The sequence below is a fragment of the Larus michahellis genome, chromosome 11, assembly GCF_964199755.1.
Source record: "Larus michahellis chromosome 11, bLarMic1.1, whole genome shotgun sequence".
NCBI lineage: Eukaryota > Metazoa > Chordata > Aves > Charadriiformes > Laridae > Larus > Larus michahellis.
This window is the reverse complement of record NC_133906.1, coordinates 11,624,377-11,640,689: the sequence shown is the minus strand read 5'-3', so window position 1 is coordinate 11,640,689 and position 16,313 is coordinate 11,624,377. Positions and strand designations below refer to the sequence as shown.

The following is a 16,313-nucleotide window of genomic DNA, read 5'->3' as shown; positions in this document are numbered from 1 at the left end:
GAGCAGTCCAAGAAGAGCTGTCCCTTAAAAACTAATGATTCTGTTACCTTAAAGGACTATACTTTTATGTTAAAACTGTTTGTTGTTGGCAGATGGGAACAGAGAGTCAAAATCAGATTCTGCAGGAACAGCCTTCACTAAGAGAATCTGTCAATGCATTGATCAGTGACCAGAAGCTTCAGGAGATATTTAGTAGAGGTGAGACTGTTTTTCTCTCAAAAGTACTTCGTTGTGGAACAGTTAGACTACGCTGGGATTCGTGAAGGACAATTGTAATACTATCTGTTCCTGGTTGATTTGGAAGGTCAATTTTCTGTATCGTTTTGCAAGTTCTTTACAAAGAAGCATTATTTTGTCACAGATGCAGGTAAGGAGTTGCTGAGATAAAACCAGAAATACCTACTGGGCATGATCATTGAAGATGTAGTTGAAGTAGGACAACATATTATTGATAACGCCCACATATTTACAGCTTCCCTTATTTTAAGTTATAGTTTTGAATTTTTAAAGTTTTGGTCCTGTTCTATAATTCTGGAAATTTGCAAGTGAAATTGCTCTGTAGTTGTTGATCTTAAACGAAAAAAAAACAAAAACAAAAAAAACCAAACAACAAAAAAAACCCCAAAACCAAAATAAAAACAAAACAAAACCAAAACAAACCACCTCTTGTTATGTCAAATTGCAATTTTGGCATTTTGATAATTAACACATGAATTGTTTAAGCTGAAAATGTAGTGTGGTCATGGCTGCTCAGCGTACCTTAACTGTTCTCTGGATTGTGTATGAAGGTTAAGCCAGAAATCAGCTTTTGTTTTCAGAGTGAAGTCTTCTAGTTCAAGTGCTAAAATGATTTTCGGGGTTCGTGGGGCATGTGGCCACCCTTGATATAGGCCACTGGATTACATTTGAAGGATGATGTAATTCTTAATGGGGATTTGGTGCCTTTTGGTTAAATAAAATGTTTATTGATAAAAGTGCTATGAGGACAATACTTCTTAAATGAGCAAGTAGCTTCAGAATTGTCCACTTTGGAGCTGCCTTCTGAAGCACCTAGTTCTGCTTGTATCGGATACAGGCTGTTGGATCATGTGGCTTTTGATGATCTAATAATAAGGGTGTTTTGTCTTGGCTTAGGGTAGGAGGAAAGCTCTGCATGCTGATGTGGAGAGTGACAGCAGGGTTGGAGGAAACCTTTCTGTGAAACCTTTCTGTAGATGAGCTCTTACCCGTGTCAAAGAACTAAGACTGGTGTACAGACGTTGGATATTTGTGCAATTCTGTTAAATTTTCCACAGTTACAAATACATGTTTCTATCTTGAACTGCACACAGTTTATACTGGGATTTGATGCATCTGTGCTGGGTCAGAATTCTATGACTGTCCACTGTGTTGATGCTTCATAATTACTGACTTGTAGGTTAGAAAGCAAGAGGGTTCAGTTAGCAAGGAGCCCCTGTCTAGCTTGATTTTGTCAAAGGAGTGAATTTATTTTGATCTTTTGCATTTTTTTTTACTTGTAAACTGTATTAATTTTGTCTTTACAATACCTTTGAGTTACAGTAATGAGGGCTTATTGACTTCTTACAACAGAATGCTTGGCTTATGCCGGATTTGCAGCAGAAGCCCTCACATTTTAATTTTGTTACACCTGAAAGGTGACACTTCAAGCCTTAACTATGTGCACAGAACTCTTTTTATTGTGTGACTCTTAACTAGTATGGTAGAAAGGTAGTCCGGAAAACATACTCAAAGTCCTTCTTTTACAGGTCCTTACAATGTCCAAGGCCAAAGAGTTAAGGTGTACCAGCCAGAGGATGAAAATAGTTGGCTCTGTGGTGTTGTGAGCCATCAAGACCCAATAACTCGCCTTATGGAGGTGTCTGTGACTGAGGTAAAAATATGAAGCACTGCTTTGGTGTTCCTAAAATACCATTCCTCAATATCTCGTGAAGAATGACAGCTTCACCAAAACTTGTACTTTTGGTTCTTTGTTATTTGCTTTAAAAGGTGTGTCATTATCCATGTTGTGATTCGCAGATTTTTTTTTTTTTTCTGTTATGATGACTTCCCACAATAAATGATGATACACAGCCCACTTCTATAAAAGCTATCAGAATTTCTTTGGAAATGAGCGCTATATGAAAAAATACTGGAAGTGGCTTTCTGATAGGAGGGTGTGCTGACGTACAGAAAGCTACCTTCTGGGTCTGTTACACTGTGCTCTTCCTGTGCCTTCTCTCAGCTTCTGCTTGACAGGCGGTACAAGTGGTTTGAGACAAGTGTAGCCTAGACAAGGAAGTCTTAGTCTAAACAAAATTGATTGGTGTATTTTAGCTTAGGCTGTTTGCTTTTGCCCAGTTCCTATCAGTAAACCTAGTAAGCATTGTAAACAGCACAGAGGAACTGTGCGCTGCTGGAGTTGTCTGGTTTGTATTTATGGTTCTATGTGATCTGACAGCTACTTCAGTCTTACAGCAGCCTGCTCCTAAAGGCTTCCTTTTTCAGGAGCAACAAGGAACACATCTGTGGTGCTGTGTGTAAATTACTGTAGCAGCAGCACTCTTCTCGGGGTTTTTTTGGGTCCCATCCTGTGTTCCACATCCCCTGCCCCGTAGCCTTTACCATATGCAGTAAAATACATGTGCAAGAACGAGTGCACTGAACATGCCCAGTAAGTCCTGTGTACACATGCAGTAATCCTGCACTCTTACTATTGGATCAGTTACTGGTGCATAGGAAAGAAGTGTACTGTTGTGGTGAATAAATATAGTACTTTGAAGAGGCACTGAAATTGTGGAGTTTATGGTTTCAGCAGATACATGCCAGGAAGCACCTAACTTACTGCGAATCTAAAAAGGTAACCTTCAAGCACAGTTACAGACATTGGGTATTCATTGCTCCCTTTGATAGAATCATAGAATGGTTTGAGTTGGAAGGGACCTTAAAGATCACTTAGTTCCACCCCCCTGCCATGGGCAGGGACACCTCCCACTAGACCAGGTTACTTTTGGGGAGATGCTGATGGGGATAGTTAGCACAAATGGATGTGCTTCCTTCCAGTAGTCTTTTCTACATCTAGCAGAGTAAATGTGCAGAAGGCTAGAACAATACTAAATCAAATATAAGAAGAGCTGTGTTTGATGCGATGAATATCTCTAGAGATGCTCAGTAGAACAAATATGCAAGGAAACAGTGGTAGGAATCAAATCTGAAAGTCTTTGAAATAGAGAAGGAGTAAAAGGATAGAAGGTAAACTGGAAAGCTGTAGTATTACTAAGGGAGTGGGACGGAAAGAAAAGGCAAATGGGTGAGGGGCTGCAGAGTAACCCTGTATTTAGTGTCTTTTGTGTTGATACTATATACTCTGAATTAAAAAATAACCTCTTCTTTTCTTCCTCCTACCTCCTCAATATCTATCTGCATAAAAATTAGAGTGGTGAAATAAAGTCGGTGGATCCTCGACTGATTCATGTGGTGATGGATAACACTTCTCCAAGCGAGGTATTACAACAGTTCAGGTCTTGCATATGCAGTGTGAAACTTCCTAAAGGTTTAGATATAAAACATCTAAAATATGGAAACAACTGAAAACTGATGCTGTGTTCGCTGTGGGCTTTTGATAATGTAATTGGAAGAGGAAAATTTTTTACAACTTTGAGAGATGGTCATAGCTTTGTTTAAACAATCTTTTTTTTTTTTTTGAGCCCTGTTTTACTAAGTTCAGCATGGATCTTGGGGGGTATTCAATAAATATGACTGTTGTGCTCTATTTTAAAGGATAATGCTCTGATAAAGAATGGCTCTATGCTCCCTGCCTTTTTCTAATGGGATCACTCTGTCCTTCTTCACAGACCTTTTTAGGCATTTCTAAAAATTAACATCTAGGTTCTCTGAAGCAGGCTTGTATGCTTGTGGTGTCTCATTGCTTCAGTTGAGAGGTTCCATGATAGCATTTGAACCTGTGTTTTTACCCTAGGCTAAAGGGCGAGCTATCTTATGTAGTTAAATATTATAGGCTTTGGGTAGTGGACAGAAAGTGTGCCCTTCAGAAGGACTGCGGGGATTAGCCTTGTTGCGAAAACTAGTGTGCAAATAGTTTTCATACATTAGTAAGAACTATGTTAGAGTATGACCATGTTGCATGTTTCCCAAAATCTGCCATGAATGTGGTATGTGAGCAAAGTAGCTCAGCTAAAAATCTTGCTGTGAAGATCCTATCCTAGCACAAAAAAGACAAGACTGCACTTTTGCTTGTGTTCGGTGTTCACGTAGTATCTTTCCTTAGATGTCTCAATTTGTCAACAGGTATCCTGATTATTCTGTTTAGCAATTGCATGGTTTTGTCTATTATAGGGAGGGGGCCTAAAAGCACCTAAGTCGTCTAAAGGGAAAAAGAAGAAAGAAAGTCTGGAGGGAAAGGATGGACGAAGGAGGAAGAATGCTTCAGATCCTGGGTGCGATCCTGCGACAAAGAAGCTAAAGGAGAGGGGTGAGGTGGATAGCAATGGTAGTGATGGAGGTGAGGCAAGCAGGGGTCCTTGGAAAGGAGGCTCCAATAGTGAAACAGGACTGGATCCAAGGCCCAAACAGTTGCCTTCATTCATTCCTCAGATTAATCGCAATATTCGCTTTGCCACTTACACCAAAGAGAATGGCCGAACACTAGTAGTCCAAGATGAGCCAGTTGGTGGTGACACATCGTTGCCCTTCACTCCGTTTTCCTCTGTGGCTGGACAAGCATTACTAGTTGGATCTGGGTGTAAAGAGGCAGGAAAATCACTGGAACAGGTTGGCCAAGGCACAGTGACTTCTGCAACTGCAGTTACTACAAGTGCTTTGACGCCGACAACTGTGAGAATCTCCGATACCAGTTTGTCAGCTGTCACTGGACAGGAGAAACTGAAAACAGGCCGATCGCAAGCCCAGGGAGAGGTGAGTAGTTCACAATCCAGCAAAGACATACATATTTGCAACAGATGTTCTGCAACATATTCCTGTTACAAAGTGTGTCCACGGTATTGAGAAAATTATTTCTTCTCTGATTAATCCCTCCACTTGCAAAGGAAACCTTTCTGTTATCTGATCTAAGAACAAACTCGAAAATGAAGATATTTGGTGGAGGAGTAGTAAGAGACAACTTTTTAGCACTCTTATTTTTATTCAGCCTTAATCTGAGAAATGGAGCCTTAAAGTCACTTTAAGCACTGCACTTAATATAATTAATTTTGTGTCATATGGAAGATGACCTACTCAATATCTCTTGCCTTTATATAAACAAATATGCATAAGAATGTGCACTGAGTTGAACATTTAAGTTACTTAAAAAAAAAAAAAAAAGGTCTCAAAACCAGAAAGACAATGAGGCTACATTTAAAGGACCTTTTATAGATGCCCAGCCTGTCTGTTACAGCTATGATATCTCTATAGTAGAAAAATGAGCCCCGTTGCATCATATACTATCTAGGGCTGAAAACAAAGAAAAAAGTAAAAAATTTGAGAGGGGTACCTTTAGAATAAATTTTAATAAACAACTTGGTCCAGAAGCATCTTGAAGACCTTTTAGGTCTTGAAGATCTTGAAGGCTTTTGTTTTCAAGGGGAAAAGCAGAAAAGTAGAAGGGAAAACCTAAAAGGGAAACCCTGTTAAAATCAAATTAGAAGACTTTTTAAGTAATCAAATGAAGGCTTATAAAAACAAAACAAAACCAAAACCCTACCTCAGTAAGTACAGCAAAAATTAAGAAACTCATGATCTACTGTATAAAAACAGTGAAGAAAATGGGAGATACATTAGAGAATCCAAGGTGATTACCAGGAGATTAAATGGATTACTTTCATCCCTGTCTTTTGTATTAGCTAATGGAATGGGGGAAAGGCAAGATGTTTATCTTGGGATAAGGATTCCTAGATGGCAAGGTGTAAAGGAGAAATAGAACTGTAGAAGACAGGAGTGTTGTATAATTAAGTTTTATATAGCAATATAACCTATTCTCTCTTCCAACACCACCACCCCCCAACACCCCAGGTCAGAGTTGGGACCAACTGAAAATTGTGTAGGTGAACAGTCAAAATTGTATATCATGAATGGTATTAAGGAATAACTTCAGTTGTACTGAGAAATTTTAGTACCACCTCTCCTTCCTTCCCTCTCCCCACATTGTTATTTTAAATCATTATTAATAATCTCGCTTCAGAATTTGCAGGCAGACCACTAATCCATTTCAAAACCTGACATAAATCAGTAAGAGTGTTGTAGATAGTTTGTGTAATGTATTATTGCTTCAGACTGTCCACTTTATCATAGTGTGATTTGATCCCTGAGATTACTTAACAAGCTTGGTTTGCCTTCGTATTTATATGCTTTTAAAAACTGTTAGAACTCAGTTTGTGAAAATTACTTTGGCTCTAAAAAGAAGTATCTGAAATTATAATATCTGGAAGTGTCATGGGGGACGTTAGTATGTTATTAAAGTCACCTATTGCAGTGACACGAGTGACCAGTGAGATGTGTTGTGTGGAGGCTGTGGTTGTATTTAACATGGCCTTGGAATAAAAGTGTATTAATCATGAGTATTCCTTATGAGAAGATTTCTAAGTGGGAACTCGAAGTAAAGGAATAGAACTGACGAGTGAGTTGCAAAATATTATCAGTTACAGTAGGACTGCAAGAATTGGAAAACCTGAATAAGTATAAATTCAGAGGAGAGCAAGTGAGTATTCCATATCACAGTTACAGGTCTAGTAGAAATCTGCAATTCAGAAAACTTCCCGGTATTTAAAGATTGTAAAAATTAAGCTCTTTGTGCTTAACCTCTACTGAGTAATCCCCTGGAAGGCACCACGCCATAGGCATCTGTCTACCTGTCTGCAGGCGCGGCTTGCTGGGACCAGTTTGTTCACAAACTGCTAGAGGGCTTTCTTTGTTTAATTAACTTTGCAAACTAAGTTAATTATTTCAAGGGTGCTGGTTAAGTAGGAGAATCTTTTCAGGAGGATCTGAGGGGGATGAAAGACAGGAAATTATTGACAAGCAGTTTCAATTAAGGTTCCCTTCTTGCTGATCTGAATTAAAACAATCAGCAGTTTAAATAACTTGCTTTTTTGTGAATCAGTTCACCTTGTCTTGTGTCTCATTTTTGTTCTCAATCGTGGTAAGACATTCAGTGTTTGTTTTCTCCATGTGTCTTCAGTATGTAATGGGCACCGTTAGCTCATTAGTTTCAATAGCCTGTAGGCAGGAAAAATTAGTGTAGCAGAATCTTTAAAGAAGTTTCTTCATTGTAAATAATTCTGCTGGAAGTTTCGATTACAGGTGAATAAGGAGAATGCTAATTGTACAATTAGATGAACCAAAGTATTGCTGAATCAGACAAGAATCCTTTAATAGGCTAATGCTTTTAAATTTTGTTTCAGAATTCACGAAATTCGCTTTTGGCTTCTTCTGGATTTGGAGTCTCTCTCCCAAGTGCTTCCCAGTCCTTGGTATTTGGGGGTGGAAGGAGCCAATCAAACGGAGTGGTGACTCCAGAAAGCAAGCCTTCCGGATTTCCTTTTGGCTGTAGTACTGGACAAGAGGCTCAGAAAGATTCTGATCTGTCCAAGAACTTGTTTTTTCAATGCATGTCCCAAAATCTACCTTCCAGTAACTACTTCACGGTCATTTCAGAGAGCTTGACTGAAGATGCCTCTAGTCGGGACTCATTCAAGCAGTGTACAGAGGGTGTGGGTTCTGGGATCTGTAAAGGTAAAATTCTTTCAGCGGACAGTAAACCAGGAGCCCAGTCTGGCAGTTCTGTGGAGCGGAAGCTGCCTGTGGAATCTATGCCTACCCTTACTCCAGCCTTTTCACGAAGTCTGTTGAATACTCGCCCCCCAGATAGTCATGAAAACCTATTTTTACAGCCCCCAAAGCTATCAAGGGAGGAACCTTCAAACCCTTTCCTGGCATTTGCTGAGAAAGCAGAACTTAGTCCTTTCAGTGGCTTTGCATCTTCATCTCAGACAGGAGTTTCTACTCCACCTACGCCTGTGAGTCATAAGGCTACTTCTGGCTGGCCGGAATCGCTCACCTCTGCAGACTCTTCTCTATCTAAGAAGAAGACCTTGTTTATAACAACTGACTCCTCAAAGATGATCTCCAGTACTCCTGGTTCAACAGTTGCTGCTGGTGTTCAGAGCCCTTCCACTGTAGGGAACGGCCGTTCCAGCTCACCGACCAGCAACCTGACGCAGCCTATTGAGATGCCCACGCTTTCCTCCAGCCCAACAGAAGAAAAACCAGCTGTTGGGCCTGGGCAGCAGGACAATCCTCTTCTGAAAACTTTTTCTAACGTGTTTGGCAGACATCCACCTGGCTTTTTCTCTTCACAGGCAGAGTTTCCACAGGAGAACAAAGCCCCTTTTGAAGCTGTGAAAAGGTTCTCTCTAGATGAGCGGAGCTTGACATCCAAACAGGACTCGGACTCCAGTACCAATAGTGACCTGTCAGATTTGAGTGACTCTGAAGACCAGTTGCAGGCCAAGGCTTGCATGAAGGGAATCCCAGACCACCTGATGGCAAAGCTAGGCCCCAACGCAGAGCGCAATGCTGAATTGCTGCTGGGGAAAGGAAAAGGGAAGCAAGCCCCAAAGGGCCGGCCTCGCACAGCTCCCCTAAAAGGTGATGACTTGAATGCAAGGTGTCTTGGAGGCATAAGGAGGTGGGATACTGGGGTATCTCCTGTGTGATGAACTAACCACAGGTGTAAACCTCACTTACGCTCAGTAGGCAGCACACAGGGTATTCAGGTTCAAGCTTAATGCTTCTCGTATGTGAGTTAACATGTTCACTTTGAGAAATGTTTAAGCATATATTTATCAGGGCAGAAGTGTGGTATGCTGCAGACTTGAACAGTCTTGTTGGTTTTGCATGGGTATGAGCATACAGATCTCTGAAAATATGTTTATTTGGGGTAGTATCCTTTTGTTCTTGCAGTAAACTAATGGATTTTACTTCTACTTTGCCTCACTCAGTTGGCCAGTCTGTGCTGAAAGATATGAGTAAGGTGAGGAAGCTGAAGCAGTCAGGTGAGCCTTTTCTCCAGGATGGCTCTTGCATCAATGTAGCTCCACATCTGCACAAGTGCCGGGAGTGCCGTCTGGAGCGGTACCGCAAATTTAAGGAACAAGAGCAGGATGACTCAACTGTGGCATGTCGCTTCTTCCATTTCCGGAGGTGCTCAAATTCTTCCTTCCTTCATATGTAGTCTGTGGGCAGAGCTTGGACCATGTCCAAGCACAAAGTAATTATCTTTTACTTATTTAATGTGCTTGGGTACAATAATGAAGATTTTGAGTGTCTTGCATTTCCCTGCATTGCCTGACTGGAAGTCCCTCACTGGGGCGAGAAGAGCTGCTGTTGGAAGATACAGCTACATGCTACTAAGTGAGCCTCCAGGCCCAGCCTCGGGAGATTGAATTTGCTTTATTGGGTAGACTTTCACTGCTGGGGAGCAGTTTGTATGCAATAACTATTTTTTCCCCCTTTCATAAGGAGTTCAGAACAGAGATAAAATTTTAATTCGGTCAACAAGTAACTAAACATTGCCAGCATGAGGCTAATGTTTGACTAGGTGTTGTTGAGTACAGAACTGATTTTTAGGAGTAGAACATTGCCTGTGTTTTCTCTCTGCGTTCTCTGTGTCTTCCAGTTCTTTGGCCTGTCCTGCTTCTCTTCATCTTCCTTAACCTCCTATTCTAGCAATTGCTATGCATCTTTTTTCCAAAAAGATGTTTGTTCACTTTCTGGCATATAAAGGATCAAGTGAATTTTTAGTATGTGCCACCCATGCAGGAGGGTTTATAGCTGCTTCTCATCCTGAACCTGTTAAAAATTAATCTAGCTTTGAGGCTAAAGACAAGATTGTTTTCACTCAAAAATGAAGTTATCTTTAATATTGGCGGGAGGCGTTCAGGGTTCTGTAACTTATGTTATACCTTTTACCGCACAAAGACTAGGAGGGTCAACAGCTACTGATAAAGCAGTTGTGACTTGTCTCTGGAGAGCAGTGGCAAGAATAGTAGGTACGATAAGGATTTTTGTATGTCTTCTAATGTGAACTGTTAGAACACTTGCCAAGTGCTAGTGGCCTTAGCCAGAACTGAAATATTGGTTTCCCAAAAGTTGGGAAATAACTTTCTCCTGAGTTAAACCAGAGAATAAGAACCACGCACAATTTTACAAGCAGCATCGTGCAGCAGCCCAAATAAATTGAATTTTGTCATCTCTTTCTATTAATACTCTAGAGAAATGTGACTTACCAAGCTGTAGCGATGTCCTGTACGTGGAATTTCCCACCAATGCTTACTGGGACCTGGGGATTCATTCTAGTGGGTTTTGTGGCTGTCGCCTTTGTGTACCTTACTCTCTGTGTTATTTGTGTTTGCATAATATTTGTACTGGCTGTATAGTATAGCACTCTAGCTCAAGCCCTTTTTTTCCCCTTTTCTGTGTTTATATGCTGACATAGATGGCATTATAGATTAGTTAAAGGTGATTAAGCAGCTTCTCAATTACTCCATCCTGTTTTCTGCAGGCTGATATTTACCCGGAAAGGTATTCTACGAGTAGAGGGTTTCTTGAACCCTCAACAGAGTGACCCAGATGCCATGAGCCTATGGATTCCTTCCTCCTCCCCTGCAGAGGGGATCGATCTGGAAACTTCCAAATATATCCTGGCTAATGTTGGGGACCAGTTCTGCCAGCTCGTTATGTCAGAGAAGGAAGCAATGATGATGGTGGAGCCACATCGTAAGCTGGGCTTTTGACGTGTTTTTTGTCCACCCTCTCTGTGTAATGTGTGTACAATGCAGTGGAATAGAGTTGAAAGTGTTATGTAATTTTTTGTTAAAATGCTTCTCCTTTTCTTCCAAAGAGAAGGCTATATTCACTTCTTTGGGGTGTCTGTAATTGTGGGACTAGCATTTGGGTTTGGTTGTTTTTGGTTTTTTTTTTTTTTTGGATCAGTGCAACATTACTACCAGGGAAGCTAATGATAACTTCCCCAGACATGATTAAACTATTTTTCAATAAATAAATGCAGAAATTGTCTGACTCATACTCCTAAGAAAACAGAAATAAGTCTACAGTGCTTATTACACTGACCAGCTGTGCTTCAATGAGCAGCTTTTCTTACATATTCCTATCCTGTTACGCTCCAGGGAGATCCCATAAAAGCTCAGAGGTTTCTAGGGAGGGAGCAGTACCTGCATTTAGCCTGCAAAGACTCAGCTGAGCAACTAGTTGCCAGCATTGACACTGCAAGGGGAGAGGGCCTAGAAAAAATTTCCTAAAGGTGTCCAATTAAGCCTATCACATGGATAGCTCTGACTGTCTGATTTTTCCCTTTAGCTGCTGAGATGTACCAGGACAGCCATTTGGAGAGGACTTCCCCTTCCTCAACAATTGTGGTGTTTTAGAATCTAAAGAGTTGATAGGTGTCCAAGTAGTAAAACTAAATATGCATGCTTTATAGTTTTATAACTTCATGTTATTTGTTCATAAAACTAGCAGAAGTTTTATAATTTTGCTGTAAGTTCCATAAGTACTCCTTGAAATTCAGTTACTACAGAACTCTAAGGTGCTCCTTTTCCTTATAAAGTGTACATTTTGGGACTTGACCTTACTTGATCTTAGAAATGGGGATTTTAATAGTGTCGCAAGGCTAGCAACTCAAAGAATGTGTCTCTGGATGTAAAAAGTATGTGTTTCTATGCTCTGAGCTCAAGTCATGTTTCTGTGAATTGTTTCTTTATCAATGTTACTGTGATATTCTCAAATTAGGTGGGAGAAATGCAAAATGTTAAAGCAATAATTTCTAATGTTCCTTCTCTTTATAGAGAAAGTGGCATGGAAGCGAGCAGTGCGTGGTGTGAGGGAAATGTGTGATGTATGTGAGACAACACTCTTCAATATTCATTGGGTTTGCCGCAAGTGTGGTTTTGGGGTCTGTCTGGACTGTTACCGGCTGAGGAAGAATCGTCCACGTAGTGGTGGGTACTGGATTTTTTCTCCCCACTGTGGTCTTTGACCTGGCTGGCTTTCAGTGGGGTTAGTTTCTGGGAAGCTGCTGAAGGTTTTGTGGGAGAGTTAGTGAGTATCAGCTTGGGAGGCTGGAAGTTTGGAACTCTACTGTCTTATAGGCTGCTGTTCTATTCTTCGTTTCCTTAGATACATGTGTCATCTATTTGGTTAGAATTTGATTATTAAAATTACAACATCGGCAGACATAGGCTGTGTACTGAGAGAGACTACTGTATAATTCCATCTTTTCCTCAGGGAGTATAGAAGAAAAAATAAGTAATATCTTAACAGTTTGGAACAATCACAGGATGAACTAGTAAGCAGACATTGCAGAGATCCATTCTGTAACAAGGAGTTAGGTTGGGAAGTGGAAATAATTGAAACTAAGTAGAATAGGATTTCTTGTATCTGGCACTGTACATGTTTGGAAAAAGCATTTGGGACTGAATATATCACTGACAGAATTTTGTATAAAGATGTCCATGATTCAAGGGCAATAGTCTCTTAAACCCATTTTCTTCTCACATCAAGGAAATATATGATAACCTTACCCGTGCCAGGTGAAAATGAAGAGACGTTCTGTGCATATGAGAAGTTTTCACTGGTGTAGAGAGGAGGGTCAGCATTGAAAAGATTGATATTATACAATGTCAAATGGTAGTGGGGTGTGTGTGTGTGTATATATATATGTATGTATTGCTTATCAATGATGTCTTCCTGTAAACAGTGTGGTAATTAGGATTTATTAATCAAGTCTGACGTTTTGGAATGGGCCATAATGTAGAACCCAGGGCATTACTTCAATACAATTACTTGCCTCAAGAGGCTTCTGAAGTTTGTGCTGTAGAAACAACCTATGCAGATGCCAGGTCTAAAGGATACTGAAATTAAGTTTTATGTAATTGCACCATCCTGGGAAACATTCCAGGTCAGGCTGGATGGGGCTCTGAGCAACATGCTTTGGTTGAAGATGTCCCTGGTCATGGCGGGGGAGGTTGCACCAGATGGCCTTTAAAGGTCACTTCCCACCCAAACTGTTCTATGATCCTTCTTATATTCTAGCCAACTCACCCTTCCCTTCCACCTTCCTTTTTAAAGGAAGAGCATGGCATGCAGTTAATGCAGCTACATGTTTGTAGGCCTAACTTGGTTTAAAATCTGAAGAATTAGAAATTTGTCAGACTACTCCTCGAACTATTAATTTGCTACTTGTTAGCTTTGTAAGTAGATATACTGACAGGAGATCTTAGTTTCTTCTCGCTGGAGCTGATCTGCAGATACTTTTTGTTGAAAAAGATTGGGAGATGATGACAAGAAAAGATAGAATTACTCTATAGCTTAGGAAAGCAAAATAAAAATAAGAGCATGATATTTAAAAATTGAGGCTAGAAGCCAAGATTTGTGGGTGATTGAAAATAACAGGCTAGTGGAGATGAAGGGAAAATGACTGTGGTAGTTTTATAATCTGAAGAAGCAAAGAAGTTGCTGTAGGTTATGTTCTAATGTTCTGTACTTAGAGTTAATTTCTGAGATCACCAGGTTAATCTCCTGCACTGTAAAGAATGTAAAGAAACATTATTGATGCAGAAACATTCTGTATTGTAAAGTTTTAGTGACTTTTGTACAAAATTCTACTTTTTTTGTGTGTCTTTATTCCAGAGACAGAGGAGATTGGTGATGAGGAAGTCTTCTCATGGCTGAAGTGTGCAAAGGGTCAGTCTCATGAACCAGAGAATCTTATGCCGACACAGATCATTCCTGGTACAGGTAATGCTTAAAACCTGAAAGGAAAATTTCCAAATTTTGTCTCAATTCTGAGCAAGCAAATGGAAAAAATACTAAGATGGTTGGTATTCTAGGTGATACCCCTTCTAGCATGGATTTAGAGGAGACTTCCACTTGCTACAGCAGAAGGGTTGAAGGGAAGGTAACCCTTCAATTAAGATCAAGCTATGGGTTTCCAGTGAACACCCTTCTGATACTAGCTGTGACTTCTTGTGCTCAGCTGTTTTTATTTGCATTAGTAAATTTGGTTAACTTGCAAGAAAGATCTTTTCTGTTGGGGAGAGGGAAGCTGGTCAGTGCTGACCAATAACTTGACTGTTTACATAACGGGTCCTAAAGGTCATAGAATCATAGAACGGTTAGAGTTGCAAGGGACCTTAAAGATCACCTAGTCAAAGCCCCCTGCCACAGACAGGAACACCTTCCACTAGACCAGGTTGCTCAAAGCCTCATCCAACCTGGCCTTGAACACCTCCAGGGATGGGGCAGCCACAGCTTCTCTGGGCAACTTGTTCCAGTGTCGCACCACCCTCATAAAAAAATTTCTTCCTTGTGTCCAGTCTACACCTCCCCTCCTTCAGGATGAATCAACTGCACCACTCAGCTTGGTGTCATCCACAAGCTTGCTGAGTGTGCACTCAGTCCCACTGTCTGTTGCTGATGAAGATGTTAAATGGTATTGGTCCCACTAAGGACCCTTGAGGGACACCACCTGTTACTGATTTCCACTTGGACATAGAGCTGTAACTCTTCGGACGCAGCCATCCAGCCAATTTCTTATCCATTGAATAGTCTATCAGTTAAACCCATATCTCTTCAATTTAGCGGCAAGAATGTTGTGGGGGACCGTACTGAAGGCCTTACAGAAGTCTAGGTAGAAAACATATGTTGCTCTTCCCTTGTCCAATGATGCAGTCACTCCACTGAAGGCAGCCACTAGACCAGTCAGGCACGATTTGCCCTTGACAAAGTGGTGTGGCTGTCTCTAATCGCCTCCCTGTCTTCCAGATGTTTTGACATGTCTTCCAGGAGAATCTGCTCCATGATCTTACTGTGCACTGCCGTGAGGCTGGCTAGTCCATAGTTCCCAGGGTCCTCCTTTGTACACTTTTAAAAAATGGGTGTGATGTTTCCCTTTTTCCAGTCACTGTGGACTTGGCCTGACTGCTGTGACTTTCCAAATATGATGGAGAGTGACTTGGCAACTACATCAGCCCGTTCCCTCAGGACCCTGGGATGCGTCTCATCAGGTTTTGTGTATGTTCAGGTTCCTCAGGTTCAAACCTTATACTGGTGCAGCCCCACCTCGAGTACTGTGTACAGCTTTGGGTGCCTCAATACAAGAAGGACATCAACCTATCAGAATATGTCCAGAGCAGGGTGACCAAGACAGTGAAAGGTCTTTAGGACAAGACTTCTGAGGGGTTGCTTGGAGAAGTGAAAGCTGGGGGGTGCCTTATCTCAGTCTAGACCTTCCTCAAGGGGGGCCAGCGGAGGGTGGGCCGCTGATCTCCTCTTTATGGTGACCAACGACAGGACACGAGGAAACGGAATGAAGCTTCGTCAGGGCAAGTTCAGATTGGACGTTAGGAAAAGGTTCTTCACTAGCAAGTGGTCATGGCACCAAACCCCAGCAGAGTTCAGGGAGCGTCTGACAATGCTCTTAGTCAAATGATTTAGTCCTGCAAGGAGCAGGGAGTTGGACTTGATGATCCTTATGGGTCCCTTCCAACTTGAGATATTCTGTGATTCTCCTATGATGGGAGGAACTTCATTCCCCCAGTCCCTGCCTTGAGATTCAGGTGCTTCAGAGAGGTGGAAAGAGGGAATACCATTGAAAACTGAGGGGGGAAATAAAATATTGTTGAGTACCTCAGCTGTTTCCATGTCAGCTGTCACCAGCTCTCCTGTCTTATTTTGTGGAGTGTGGGTGTCTTTCATCTTCCATTCCTGGCCAACATAACCTGTTAAAGCCCTTATTATTCTTTGCATCCCTTGCCAAATTCATCTCCAGCTGTGCCTTAGCTTTCCTGATCCCATCCCTGCACATTCAGGCAGCGTCCCTATATTCTTCCCAGGATACATATCCTTGGTTCTACTGCCTGGGCATTTGCTTCTTACATTTTATTTGATTAGGAGGTCCTTACTGACCTGTGCAGTTCTGCCTTCCTTGCTTGATTTTTTACGTGGGAATTGAGAGCTCTTGAACTCTAAGAAGAATGTTCTTAAAGAGCTGCAGTCCCTGAGGGCAGTTTCCCAGGGGGTCCCATACACCAATTCCTTAAGCAGCTGAAAGTTCCCTCTCCTAAAATTCAGCATCCTGACTCTACTCTTCACTTGGCCCATATCCCTCAAGGTTGTGAATTCCATCAGGGCACAATCACTGCAGCCCAGGCTGCCACCAATCTCGACATCTCTGGTTAGTTCTTCTGGGTCAGTGAGCAACAAGTCCAGTAATGCTTCTCCTC

General features: G+C 41.4%; 1 protein-coding gene across 2 annotated transcripts in view; it reads left to right on the top strand.

The window, feature by feature from the left end:
- The window catches only part of KDM3B (lysine demethylase 3B), a 64,301-nt gene that overhangs the window by 21,076 nt on the left and 26,912 nt on the right, over positions 1 to 16,313 (top strand). For both annotated transcript variants that reach the window (XR_012589548.1, XM_074604490.1), the window contains exons 4-12: positions 93 to 198; positions 1,767 to 1,891; positions 3,433 to 3,501; positions 4,354 to 4,932; positions 7,413 to 8,658; positions 9,012 to 9,213; positions 10,574 to 10,788; positions 11,877 to 12,029; positions 13,720 to 13,827. Coding sequence is in view for 1 of the 2 variants with exons in the window: in XM_074604490.1 (XP_074460591.1) it covers positions 93 to 198; positions 1,767 to 1,891; positions 3,433 to 3,501; positions 4,354 to 4,932; positions 7,413 to 8,658; positions 9,012 to 9,213; positions 10,574 to 10,788; positions 11,877 to 12,029; positions 13,720 to 13,827 (2,803 nt within the window). In the remaining variant the exon portion in view is untranslated. The remainder of the gene's footprint in view (positions 1 to 92; positions 199 to 1,766; positions 1,892 to 3,432; positions 3,502 to 4,353; positions 4,933 to 7,412; positions 8,659 to 9,011; positions 9,214 to 10,573; positions 10,789 to 11,876; positions 12,030 to 13,719; positions 13,828 to 16,313) is intronic.